Source organism: Phaseolus vulgaris, chromosome 8 (assembly GCF_051622355.1).
Source record: "Phaseolus vulgaris cultivar YP4 chromosome 8, ASM5162235v1, whole genome shotgun sequence".
NCBI classification, from domain to species: Eukaryota; Viridiplantae; Streptophyta; class Magnoliopsida; order Fabales; family Fabaceae; genus Phaseolus; species Phaseolus vulgaris.
In genome coordinates this window covers 50,717,994-50,731,709 of record NC_143505.1, presented here as the reverse complement: position 1 = coordinate 50,731,709, position 13,716 = coordinate 50,717,994, and the positions used below count along the sequence as shown (strand labels likewise).

The window sequence follows — 13,716 nt, the reverse complement described above, 5'->3', positions numbered from 1 at the left end:
GTATTTATTACCAATCGAATTAGAGTACCATATCCATTTATATATTACTACAATGGGTGAAATCAAAATTACATTTTGTTTGCATTCACTAATTTAATGTTTACAAGTAATGGGAGGGGCCAAATTGAGATACACTATTCATGTTTGGATCTATTAAAAGTTGAGGAAGTGACACTAAAGAAAAGAAAGGTGGGAGGGAAGTTTCTCCCTTGTTGATAAGATGAAAAAAGAATAAAGACAGGAAGAATGATTATATTTTGTAACTTTCTCTTTGTCTTTGCATTATGTATTCAATATTTATATGATTAAAAGTAACCAGTAGTAATTCAATAAAAATATAATTGTACAATAGTTTATGTGATAGAATATTCAACTGCTCTAATAAAAATTATTCTTAGATTGAGACTTAATCGATTATATCTCAAATTATGAAACTTTTCTACATTATCACCGTCATGCAAGGCAAAGCAAAGAATATCACGTAAATTCTTCTATTTTTATCAAATTTGTAATTAATTACATATCATGTTAATTATACCAGCCATTTTATTCTCTCATTCGCATCAATCACTTGCTAATTGGTGTGGCGTGTGTGGTGGAATCATCTACAACCCACTCAATTAATAACAAATAACAACATAGCGTAGAAGGTTCAGCTCACTCTAAACAACATGTAGATATTACGAGAATCATCTTTAAAATTGTTCCTATTAGGGAGATGGGATCTAGAGAACTGTTGACTGGCTTTGTCTCCTTCCTTCGCGTCGGGCGGTTGGCTCACAGAAGCTTACTCCTCCTACTCTCGTATTGTACCTTCAGGTCTCGGTCGCTCAGCCTCAGGTGAATGCCGAATGGAGAGGGTAGAAGGCATTATGAAGCTCAAGTCAGCAAAAGGAGTGTTCAGTACTCAAAAGTACTCAAAAGTGTACAATGATTATGACATACCTGCTCCTTGGAATGTGTGTTATTTATATTACCTGTAATGGGCTTTCCTTATTGGGTCAGGTTAAGGAGTGAGTTTAGGATTGCATTACCTAGTTGCTAACCACGGATTAGGTTTGCTAAGTCGGTTTAGGTTTGAAAAGATTTATATCATCGGTCAGTCCACTAGGACCAGGCCTAGGTTGGTCGGTCCGCTGGTGGAGCTGAGACTTTGGTTAGTCGGTTGGTCCATACCAATACAAAAACGTTAAATTATATGTAAAATTATATTATATCGAGATTAAAATCTTATTATATATTATGTAAAATCGATGAGGAATAGGATAAATGACAAACAGAAATTATAGTAGACACTTGCATCACTAAAGCATACCAAATTGCTCTATTTATAGTGTTAAAATACGTTGTTTGAAACGAGGGGTAAATTGTTTTTATAAATTTTTCGTAAATATTGGTGTTAGATCGAAAATTCAATTAAATAAACTAATTGATTAACCTATTCGATTGATTATAAAAAAACATAACAGTTATATAACTAAAATATAAATTAGTTGTTTCGAGAATTCAATTGAATATATAACAAATATCAGAGAGTAAGATAGATAACGCACACAAAAATTATACAGGTTCACTCTTGATCAATAGCTGCGTCCAATCCTCAGCACATCTAGAGTGTTGATTGTGAAACCTTCAAGAACACTCAACACTTTTAACCAAACACAGACTTTAGAAACTCTATCTAAATTTGTTTACAACACAAAACAATACAAAAGTGAAGTTCAAATACACCTAAATTTGATAAAAATGAAGAACAATAGAATTGATAATATTACGAAATGGACTTTAAGTCTAACTCAACCCCATATATAAAACCGGCTCATAGGGTGAAGTTTGCACCCACTTATATACAATGAAATATTCTCATCTCTAGTCGATGTGGGATCTCCAACACACACGCCTAACAAACACTCGCTAGAATAGACTTTAAATGTCTCTGATACCATATTATGAAGTAGACTTTAAATCTGACTCAACCCCATAAAACCGACTCATGGGGGTGAGGTTTGCACCCACTTATATACAATGAAATACTTCAATCTCTAGTCAATGTGGGATCTCTGACACACACCCCGCACGCCGAGCATGACAGCTCGTGCGTGGGATAACATATTATGGGCGGTCCGATAACGGCCCGATAGGGAGTGGCACGATAGGCCCAACAAACACTCGTTAGGATAAACTTTAAATGGCTCTGATATCATATTACGAAGTGAACTTTAAGTCTAATTCAACCCCATAAAACCAGCTCATGGGATGAGGTTTGCACCCACTTATATACAATAAAATATTCTCATCTTTAGTCGATATGAGATCTCCAACATATAACCCATAATTAAGAAAGATTGTTAAAACATATGAAAGTAGGTTCTAAAGTTGATATCTAAAACTTAGGTATCTAATTAGATACCAATTTAGAAACTAGTTATTAATACTAAAAACTAATTTAGATACCAATAATTTTTATAGTTTATAAAATAGTATTTAATTTAGTCAATATAACAGCTAATTAATTTTTTATCTTTAAAATTATATTTTATTTAATGATTTTCTTAGTGGTAGTTTGTCTTTTTCTATTTTCACTTTGAATTTATAAAATTATCATATTGATTTTAATTTGTATTTTTGAATATTTGTAAAAAATAGAAAAAACAAAAAAAAAAGTTTCTCGAACATATATTTCAAAACAGAAAATGAATTAAAAAAAATAATGTAATATATTTATATTAAATAAAATTGAAAAAAAATACAAAACACCTTATTTTAACTTTTGTCAATGATGTTGGGTGTGAAGAAAAAGAAAAGGGTACATTGTAATTCATTATTAGCCATCTTTCCCAACTTACTCACCGTGTGCTCAAGTAGAACATCATAATAGGGCCTACACAATTTTAATCTCGTTCATACATGTTTTTTCTTAGGCAATTGCTTTCTGCACATCTCTGCACTCCCACTGTTTTAAATGATTATTTAAAATGACTTCTCTCTTCCATTAACTTTTTCTAAAATGTACTTTATGAAATTCATAAGTATATTCGAGAATTTATTTTTTTTAATAAGATAAAATTTCTAAAACACAATATATTCTGAAATAAACTTCCCAGAGTTTCTAGAATAAAAATATTTGAAGATGAACGTTCCAAAATAACATTTTTTTTGTTTTTCTTCTAACAGTGATAGTGATGGTAGGCGCCTGGTGGGATGCAATGAGGAAGAAGTAGACAGGACAATTTGATCATTTTATAAATTCATCAGATTGAAACATCCATAGACAATAAAAAACTTCAAACCAATATTCCAAGACTTCAAATCACATGAAAATATCTCACCCATATTATGTTCAACAACTCACATATTTACCATTCTAATTTAAAGAACTTCTGAATTACAGTTAACTATCTAAAAGTTCTATAACACCAAGAATATATAGATTAATTTAACTTTTTTAAACATCAAAGTTGATCTTATAAAATTTAATATATTCAAACTATAATAGATTCTCCCTAACAAACACTGGAGCGTTTTAAACTAAGCTTATTAGTGAGAAACTTAAAAAAAAATTATAAAACCTACTCTCCATTTACGCTTTCTTTAAATAAATAAAAGTTTGAGTATTTAGTCTTTTTCAATGACCAAATTTGAGTATTTAGTCTTTTTCAATGACCAAAAAATAGTTATGTTTTATTATTCGCAATAAGCTATTTCTTTTAAACTGTCCAAATATCATTCATTCTTAATGAATTAGATCCTTTTAAGCACGTTATATAGAGCTCGTATTATAGGGAGTAGAACCAATATTAGGTAAAGACGTTCCAATCACATTTCAATTCAGAGAGGCAAAGAAACAGAAACAGAAGCAGTATATTGTTACCGAATACCTGAAATGTTTTGATTTACAAAAGAAACAGAAAAATATGACAAATCTTTATGAGTACGTATAATTAAATGATTCAGAATTTGGTGAGAATGAGAGCAGCCTAGCCTACAAATATATTATAATTAGGGCTCAGGGTATCCCAACCTTGGTATGATAACTTTGACTTTATACATAATTATACACCACAGTTTCTATCATTAAAATGGTTGGTGGATCCTGCTCTCTGTACAGAGTCAGTCTCCCTGAACCTACTGCTAGTCCTACCACTTCTATCTAACTTCCTATTCCTATGCTCTATATTTATGTCAGGATCAAAAAGGGGAAACACCTCCACCATTCCTTTTATTATCTACTAAGCCTGTTCCTGTACAAAACACCCCCTTATCTCCACCTTTTAACCTGGGGAAGGGGTGGTTGGAACCCAGTTGGATGTAGCAAAACGGAATCATGTGGGTCTATATCAGAAGAGGGAAAATATCTAGAGTGGGGAGAAGACGACAATGCAGGGGAAATGTTCGAATCTGAATTTCTTAACATGCCACCTGAGCTGCGTCCTAAATCACCAAAAATATAATCAGCAAAGTCATCTGTACTGGTTGAATCACTAGTGCAATCTGTACTGCAGGAACCTTCATCAGAATTGCTGCTGATAAGGGATGAATTATCGCTTGATAAATCTTCTTCCAAAATCCTTCTCTGGTGGAGAAACTTTGAATAGATAGCATCATCTAAGGAGGGTGAACCATCGGCAGAAGTCAAATTAACTCTAGCACCAGAAACTGTAGATAGTCGTCTCTTCATTATGGCACTTTTTCCATTTAGTTTCCATTTTGAATCAGAATATACTATACTGTCCCTGATTAATCTTGGGGCCCTAGGTGAGCACCTACAAGGAGGTTCAGACAGTCAGGGAAGCATGAAATGATATAATTAAAAGAAATCTAAGACAGAAGCGATGAATAAGATATCAACCAAAACGAAAAACCATAATCAGAAGGGTTACCTTGCATAAAAAAGCATGTATGCTCCTTTTGCCAAGACGCTTTCCAATTCAACAGATGTCACCTGCAAGACAAGTACGATTGATGATTAGATGAGTTCTAAGCAACATCTGCAGTGGAAACATTAATAGATAAAAATAGACTCTGTTTGTGTCTTAAATCCACAAACACAATGCAAGTAAAAGATTAACATCCTTCAGTGTAGTGGTCTAAACTCAGTATCTTGTGAATGACTTTACCCGTTAAGTCTCTTGTATGAACTCAGTTCAGCCAGTGCCCTGGCCTTTTATCATTCATTAATGGGGCCCTGTTTAGGCTAGCACCTTGCATATTATTATTCAAAGTTCCATTGTATTGTTGACACAAACTTTGTTTTGAATCTAAATAATAGAATTACTGGTAATGAAGTCTTAAGTTGCTTTTAAACAGATCATATAGATTCACTAAGATTATGTACTTCAAACTTTATTCAAATATTGCTTATAACACAAACTACAGTCGGCCATTGTAGCTTAGGATAACCAATGGGTAAGGAAAAGCATAAATCCACAGTATATATAAGAACCGCAGAAATCTGTTCTCAAAGATATATTCAAAATAAATGGAAACTTGACATACCACACTATCATCAACCTTGAACCACCTGCTTTGAAAATTCTTCACATAGCATACATAGTGACCCGAAAAAGCATCATTCATTGTATCCAGGTGCACAACTACCCCATATAGCCTGTATATAGCCAAATCACTAGTTCCACTCATAAAAGGTGCCAAGTCAAGTATTTCAGGAAACTGGATAGGTTTATTGAGCTTGCCAAATTTTCCTGACTGCAACACAACAAATATTTAATCTCTCATACAAGATAGGTGGCAAACCTTATCCTTAAATTTAACACAAAAATACCTTAAATCTCTTTAATGCAATTGTAAGAACATTAGGTGCCTCCAAAACTGTCATTTTCTTCTTGGCCTTCTCGTAAGACTTGCATCTGCTTAACATAGAAAAGTAAGGAAACTATTTTAATTACAAAAGTTTGTAAGGAAAAGAAATAAAACTCAAACAATAGTATACTCCAAACAATTTGACAACGATGACCACACTTAACACAAGTTTAAAAAGCAAGAGAACAAAAATGAATGAACACTTTGGCCAATAGAACACTAGAGGGAAAAGAAGAGAAACAAGAAAACATAATTCTCTTGTGGGCAATGAATCCTGAACATGGTGGTGACAATAAAATAAAACTATGTCCACATTTGATTAAAGAGGTTGACTGACAAATCAATGGCTAAAAAGCTGAGTTGTTGTTTTCTGTGAGTGTAAATCTGCAGCACGATCATCATGTGACGTTTGAGTACATTACCAAACCAAACAACATAAAGGCAATCATTAAACAAATAAACCAAGAAATAAGAAAAGATTAGAACAAAAACACAAGCCATTGGTTCTGAAATTGTTTAGCACTATTCAAATTTCCCATCAAAGGCCATGCATGCCATTCTAAATCTCAGCAAAAGTTTAGCATAACACATGTTACAGCCCTTAATAGAGATACTACATTTCTCAAAAACTAATATGAGGTTATACAAATCAATTTCCCTTATTCTGTTAAAAAAATTATATTTTCTTTCGTATTTCATTAGCATCCATGTAGTTTATAAAGGTAGTATAAAGTCAGCAAACTCATCCAAAAAGAGCTAAAACATGAGAAAAGTATGAGTTTAATTTCGAGGTGTTACCCTCCTCTTATAGCTAGTCAAACAAAAGATGTCTTCAAGCCTCTATTGTAGCTTCTTGCTCAGGGTTACAGATCCTAAGTATGAAATATGTTTTCATTTAACTTAATATATAAACTGCAAGATTCAATTCAAAGTCATGCTCACAAATCTACTGAAGAGATATTTAGAAGTTCGTCTTTACAAAACCTATATTAATATTCATGCAAACCACCCCTGAAATCCCCCAATATCTCAACTCTTTCGAATATAATGTTCATAGTTTCCACACAATGAGTGGTTACAAAACCCCTTACACCACAATATGTTGCTATTATCAGTAAAAAAAAAACTTCAAATTCCACTGCCTCTAATTTTCTTGAATGGAAATACACCATGAGTGGTTACAGAACACCCTTACATGACAATGCCTTGCTACTATCAGTAGAAAAAAAATTCAAATTCCACTACTTCTAATGTGAAGATTGGTTCAGTAAAAATTTGTTCAAAGGATCCTAGATCATTCAATATAGTAGATCGTCTGCTACTTCTAGAGCGACTGGTGGTACTCTTGTAAACTGTCTTTATCATAGCTTTTGTCTCCTTGGAGCGTCTATCTTCATCGCACTAGAAGGTATCAGACCGTCTAGCTGCAGTAGTTGTAACTTCCATGTTCTGTTAAATACCGCGTTGGTTATTATTTCGAGCTCTCAAGTGAAGCATTGTGCACGAGACTTCTCCAACCGTTTTGGTGAGTTTTACGGAAATTAGTTAGAAAGTCTTTTTTTTTCCTGTACAAATAGGACCTTGTAATGAACAGTTAAATTTGAGAGTTCACTTTGAGATAGACTTGGTTTTGTAATCTCAATTTTACTTAATGAATTTTGATCCGTGGATATAGATTGGAGTTAGTTAACACTTCAATTGAACCTCATGATTCTTCTTTTACTCCTTCTATTCTAACCTTCTATATGTTCATGTGGTTCTTCGTTATTCTAACGTGTTTGTGTTGTGGACAGTTTAGTGAATTTTCTTCGTTATTCCTCACGTCTAATTTTCTTGAATGGAAATAGTAAGCTAAAAGAGCGCAACTATCACCTAACTTCAAAACAGTATGCACCAACATATTCTTTGGCCCAAATGAGTTATATAATATTGAAAGCAACAGCAAGAAATGATAATCTTTGAAACAAACCTGACACAGTGGTACTTGTTTTCCCCATCCAGAGTCTCAGCAGTTGTAAACTGTCGAAGGGCATCCTCCAGGGTTGCTATCTCCCCATCTATCTCAACAGTTAGATCCATCATCCTTTCTTCACGCTCAGATTTCCCTCCACACTTCATGCATTTTATCTGCCAATATATTGTCAGCTTTATGCCATTGCACACCATACTTCCATCGGTAAATTATGCAAGAATAATAGCATTAAGTATTTAAAAAATAACCCAACACTGTATTATACCCATAATTGGGGAAGTTATAAAACAGTTACAGAAAATTGCAATATTTTCAGGTGATAAAAATAAGGTTACCTTTGATTGAAGATAACCTCCAAAAGTTAGGCCCATTAAATTGGTTTCCTCTTTTAACGAGTCTGATTTATTATCCCCTGAATCCATAAGGCAAACAGATTGCATTGTCTCAACAGCAAGCCTGTCAAATATTACAAGACTCGTTAAATTGAAGTGAAATATATGACAAGAATTAAGAAATATCAAATTACACTGATTCAATGATGCAAACAACACCTTAGAAACTCATGTGCATCTTCTTCTCTTCCATTACCAAGTTGACTCCCAATATTCTGTAGTTGAGAGAGTATGCCCTCAGGTGAGATGGGAGATTTTGTGTCTTTTGACTTCAAAATCAAACTTTCAAACTCACAGGTGAAACACCACTTTTTATTTTCACCTGGAATTAACTTAGATATTAACCCCAGGAACATTAACACAGTATTCAAGAGTGTGATGATTCCAATATGAAACTATGATTGCATACATACATGATTTAGAATGAAGTCCTTGAAGTAAATAAGCAGTCAGGGGCGGCGTAAAAGCCAAGCACTGGAGTACAGCATTAGCATAACAGCTGCAAAATGACAGTAAATTTAAGAAAAAGAAGTAAATCCTACTTTTACAGGCGGTAAGTGGTTGATTCTATAAGAAAACACAAGAACCTAACAATTTACATCAATCAATTACCAACATGGAAAGGAATAACATAATGCAGCCACACTAATAAATTATTTCATAAAAATATCATAAACCAGTACACACTATTTATCACATAAACAATTTCAAATTACCTGTTTCCACAGTTTATAAGACCAAATGGTTGCAACTCCACTCTGTTAAAAAGCTTGACAAACAAATCATATGGAAAATGACCCTGTAACAAATTAGTAGACAATGTCAGATACTGACTCCTATTGGCACAGAAGAACATAAAAAGACTTGTACAATAGTAACCTTGTCACTGTATTTTCCAGTAATATTACTCCCAACAGCTAATGGAAAGGGTTTAGATGATTTTGACCCTCTAAACTGATCAGAAGCTTTCAGAACAGATGTTTTCAGGTCATTCTTAGACTTTGGAGAGCTAACAACCCGAGATGAAGTAACAGTGCCAGATTGGATGCCATTATTCCTATATTTTGTACTATAATGTGAATGTTCTTCCGTTCTAGAAACTAACTTAGTATCAGCAAATGCATGTGGCAGATCTCTACTTCCAGCTAACTCCAAGGTGCTACCTGGGTTGATAACATGATTTGATACCCTAGAACCAACTGTTTGCAAATTATGGATGCTCACAGCATCAGCACAATCTGAAGAATCAACAACATATTTCTCTGAAGATGATGATCCTGCACGTGGCATATTGTTCTCAACTGACTTTGGAAGAGAATCACCTTGGGATGGAAGATGGTCACTATTAGAGTCATCTTTTAACCTTTTTGAATCAAGAGTTTTGTCCCAGAATCCAGAAGACACTGTGGAAGGCTCAATTGTTGCCCCTTTTCGCATACGCAAACCAAAACTACCATCTGATGATGTGAGCTTACTCTCTTCTTTGCCCAAACCAGGTGTAACTTGATATAATTTATGCATTGCTGGATAATCATCAACCGAATCGACCAAACCAACAAACTTAGGTGATAATGGAATGGATTCATCAATGTTGTTATAACTTGAAGTGGTATCAGAAGTGTCATGATCCACAAAAATATGTCCCTCGGATCTCTCATGCTCATTTGAGATGATACTCTCACAGACAGAAGAATCATCAGATGATTCACTGGCACCAGTCGAAGCTGAGAATCCAGAGAACGAATTACTAGATAATTCAGAATTAGAGCCTGCAACATTTCCCTCTTGAAGAGAATCGTCTCTTGCACTATCATCCTTTGCCTGTGAAATATTAGAACAGCTCTTTTCAGACAACAGGGGATTCTCAGATGATGTTGCATATTCTGTGCTTTCAGTCTGAGACCTCTGTTCATGGATTCCACGGTAGTCTGGATCTGCTACCTTCTTTCCAAGATCTCTAACCAAATCATCATTCTGGGAAGTTGCGATGGCAGGATGGCATTCATCTTTGTGACCTTGACGCCAATGAACAATTTGGCACTTTCCAGAACTAAAACACATGAAAACAAAAGTAAGCAATATTAACAAAATAATGTTCTTAAAAATTACGAAGACAGAAATATGGAGAGGAGAAACAATGAATCAGAAAACTTTGTAATATGAACTGGACTGTCATGTCAGTTAAATCGCTATACAAACTGTGCAAGAACACAAAATTTAAGAACCAAAAGAAGGTCTTTCAAACGTGAATGCATAACTTCCGGCTTTAAAATTTCATTCTCCAAACTTGAGAAAAACACATAATATAACACATGTTTGGTTCGCATTTACTAAGGACTTGCAATTTTCTCTTTATTTCTAAAAGCTACTAAGAGTAGCTTCCCCTTTATATGGGGATGAGACTTGTAATATGTATCTTTTAGATTGGACACCAAGCACACACAAAATAGCATTTATTTCCCCCAAGGAAAGAATCTCCAAGTTCCGTTTGATGCTTATACCCAAACTTACACGATTCTTTATTTTCACAGGCAATACACCTTCATTTTTGTATAAAGCTACAACCAACTGATCTCGTGATCGTTGATCATGTTCCAGGATGAAGCAACAGAATTTGCATGTTTTTCCTTTGCGGCTTACAAGCAAACTAAGCATATCATACGCCGCATGCCCAACACGGTACCCACTCCACAAAAACAACACTAAGGGATCAAGAAATCAATGGCAAACACCGTGAAGTTATCAAATTACAGCAAAAACAAAAAAACAAAAGCCCAAAAAATAAATATCCATATTCAACATAAAGTACGGCAGTAACAAAAGTATTTAAAAGAAAAAAGAGACATGAATTCACTTTTTCTTCTATTTCCATTTTGCAGAATATGAGTACCTAAATTTTAGCCTATCCCCTCATAATCCTAATGGCTTATTAGCTACATGTACACCTAACAGAAAGAGAAAAATTAAACAACACGGTGTAGCAAAAACGTCTAGCAAAGAGAAAAACGAAAAAAATAAACAAGTATAACTAAACGTATAGAAGAAATTAAAATCAAGAGCGTACCAGTAGTGAACCGCTTTGCACCTCGCGCAACGTGTAGTGGTGGGACAGAAACACACGGCGCATATTTTGTCCTTAGGCACCGAAACGGCGCCGTATTTGTGATACGAAGCCTCGGTCTCGGCTCTAACAGACTCCTCCTCAGCGAGAACAAGTAGCCGCTTGATCTCCTCCGCCCTGGCCGCCGCGCGCCGACATCTGCGACGGAGCACGAAGCCGATCGCCGGCAAGACGAAGCAGACCACCGCGACGGGGACCAGGCTCCAAAACCCTAGATCGATGGTGACACGCATTTATCCAGCGAATGCGAGGGAACGCGCGCGGGGGCGCATGGACGGTGGCAGAGCGAGCGATCGCGGTAGGGATCTCTCTCAGGTTGGGCGGTGACGGAGACGCAGGTAAGGTTTGCGGGGAAAAACGAGTTTGGAAGTGAGAGAGGAGGCATATGTAGCTGGAAGAAGCAGAGTGAAGGTCGTTGACGAGTCACGCGTGAGTGTGTGAAATTGGAATTTTAACGAAGATGAAGAAGACGATGAAAGTGCGTTTCAAAGTACGATTTGGGCAAGGGAGAGAAGAAAGAAAGTGAAATTGTTCCGTTTCTGCTGCTGAAAGATCGATGAATGAAAGAAGAAAAAGGAATTTTACCTCATTGGGAAATAAAATAATATATAATTAATAATTAATTATTCTTGTTGAGATAGGTTGTTACGGAATTTAAGAAATTGATGGTAGAGGGAAAGGAATTTTACCCTTCTCAAATATTCCTATCCTGCACTGATTATAATAAATTCTTAACAAAATTAGAGTTTAATATAAAAAAAAAAATCTTTACGTGCCTCCAATTCTAAGTTGTTTAACCATTTTTACAGCCCACGTTTCAACAAATTTATCACTAACGACAAAATTAGTAAAGAAAGATTTTTGTAATTAAAAGTAGTTTATATACCAATTAAAAATGAAAATATATATATATATACTTTTTTATAAAGAAGTTTTATTTAAATATTTATGAAAGTTTGTACAAATATATTTTTATTATTTTTCTTATTAGTGTTACTTGTAAATATTGTTTGGAGTATCAGGAAATACCATGTTTAAGCAAAAATATTTACTCAAAAGTTATGATTATAGTTTTGCGAGTATGTGTTAATTTTGGAATTGAGATTGTTATTGAGAAGTAATTTGTGTTTTTCGAGTAGTAACTTTTCGTTTGTTGATCTTGATTAAAATTAAAGAAATTGGTTTCTTTGAGTGTTTAGAGTCTTTATTAAAATATTTAGTTCTAGCTTAGTTGATTAAAAAAGTTTTAGTCAACTAAAACGTTCTTAAACTTTTTAAATTTGCAAGTTAGAATATTTTAGTTAATTAAATTTTTGAATTAATAAATTAAAATATTATTTTAATTAAGTTAAATTCGTACAACTTCGTTTGGTTTTGTTTTAACATACTAAAATGAGTTTTAGTCGGTTAAAACTATCATATGTTCGAAGTTATAATTTATATTCTTATTAAATATGAAATAACTCAAATTTAATCAAAAAAATACTTGAAATTTTGAAAAATATTTCCAGTAAGAGCTTTGCATTATAAAAAACATTTTCTCTACTTTTTCATATAAAATTATTGAATTAAGATCATAGAGTGATAGTCTTACATTAAAAATCACCATTTTTTTTCTTTTTTTTAGTTTGATGAGCTAAAACATTTTCAAATGATCTTGTTTCAATATCTTTTTAATTTTTCTAAGTTGTGTTGTTCTTGATTAGAGTGGTCATAAGAATTTTTCTGTGATACGATTTTAAAGATGATGTTTAGGGTTCAAGTTTTTAAGTTTTGGGGTTTTTTTAAACTAAAAAAATTAGTTTATTGATTTAATTAGGGTAATTAAGCAACTAATCTAACTCTTTTGTGAGGGTGAATCAATACTCTTAATTGCAAATTGTATGCTTTTGAAATTTTAAAGAATATTAAATATAACATTTTAAAGGTTTAATTTGAGTTTTTCATCAAAAAATGATTATGCATTCATTTGAAAACAAAAACTATGAGATTTGTGAAAAAAATTCAATTCATTATATATATATATGAGAGAGAGATGACATTTGAGTGAGAGATATTCAATATTGATTTTCTCTCCTCTAAAGATAATTGTTAAGATGACAAGAAGATGCTCAAACAATATTTACAAATTATTTCTCATTTGGAATTGGTATCACTAAAGCGATGTTAGTTCGCTTAAGTGATATGAGTAGTTACTCAAGCAATGGTTTCATAGTTAGTGATGAATCTTGTCCTGTTTATTGAAGACAAGTCGCTCAAGCGGTATACATATGCTTGTTATGACATGGTATGTTGATAATGTACATATGTATTGGTATATGTGTATACTTATGAACAAAATAAAATACATATGAAATAAATATATATAATGAAACAAGACATTATTAGATTATATTATAAGAATGATGTTG

At 33.6% G+C, this 13,716-nt stretch overlaps 1 protein-coding gene across 1 annotated transcript; it reads right to left on the bottom strand.

The window, feature by feature from the left end:
* Nucleotides 1–3,849: 3,849 nt before the first annotated feature.
* On the bottom strand, nucleotides 3,850–11,926 carry LOC137823812 (ubiquitin carboxyl-terminal hydrolase 16). The gene is made up of 11 exons (XM_068629091.2): nucleotides 11,249–11,926; nucleotides 9,064–10,234; nucleotides 8,901–8,983; nucleotides 8,598–8,683; nucleotides 8,344–8,506; nucleotides 8,128–8,248; nucleotides 7,790–7,947; nucleotides 5,783–5,867; nucleotides 5,497–5,706; nucleotides 4,881–4,942; nucleotides 3,850–4,763 (listed from the first exon to the last, which is right to left on the bottom strand). Exons 1-11 carry the CDS (start codon nucleotides 11,536–11,538, stop codon nucleotides 4,259–4,261), a joined length of 2,934 nt encoding a protein of 977 aa, XP_068485192.1. The 5' UTR covers nucleotides 11,539–11,926; the 3' UTR covers nucleotides 3,850–4,258.
* Nucleotides 11,927–13,716: the final 1,790 nt, after the last annotated feature.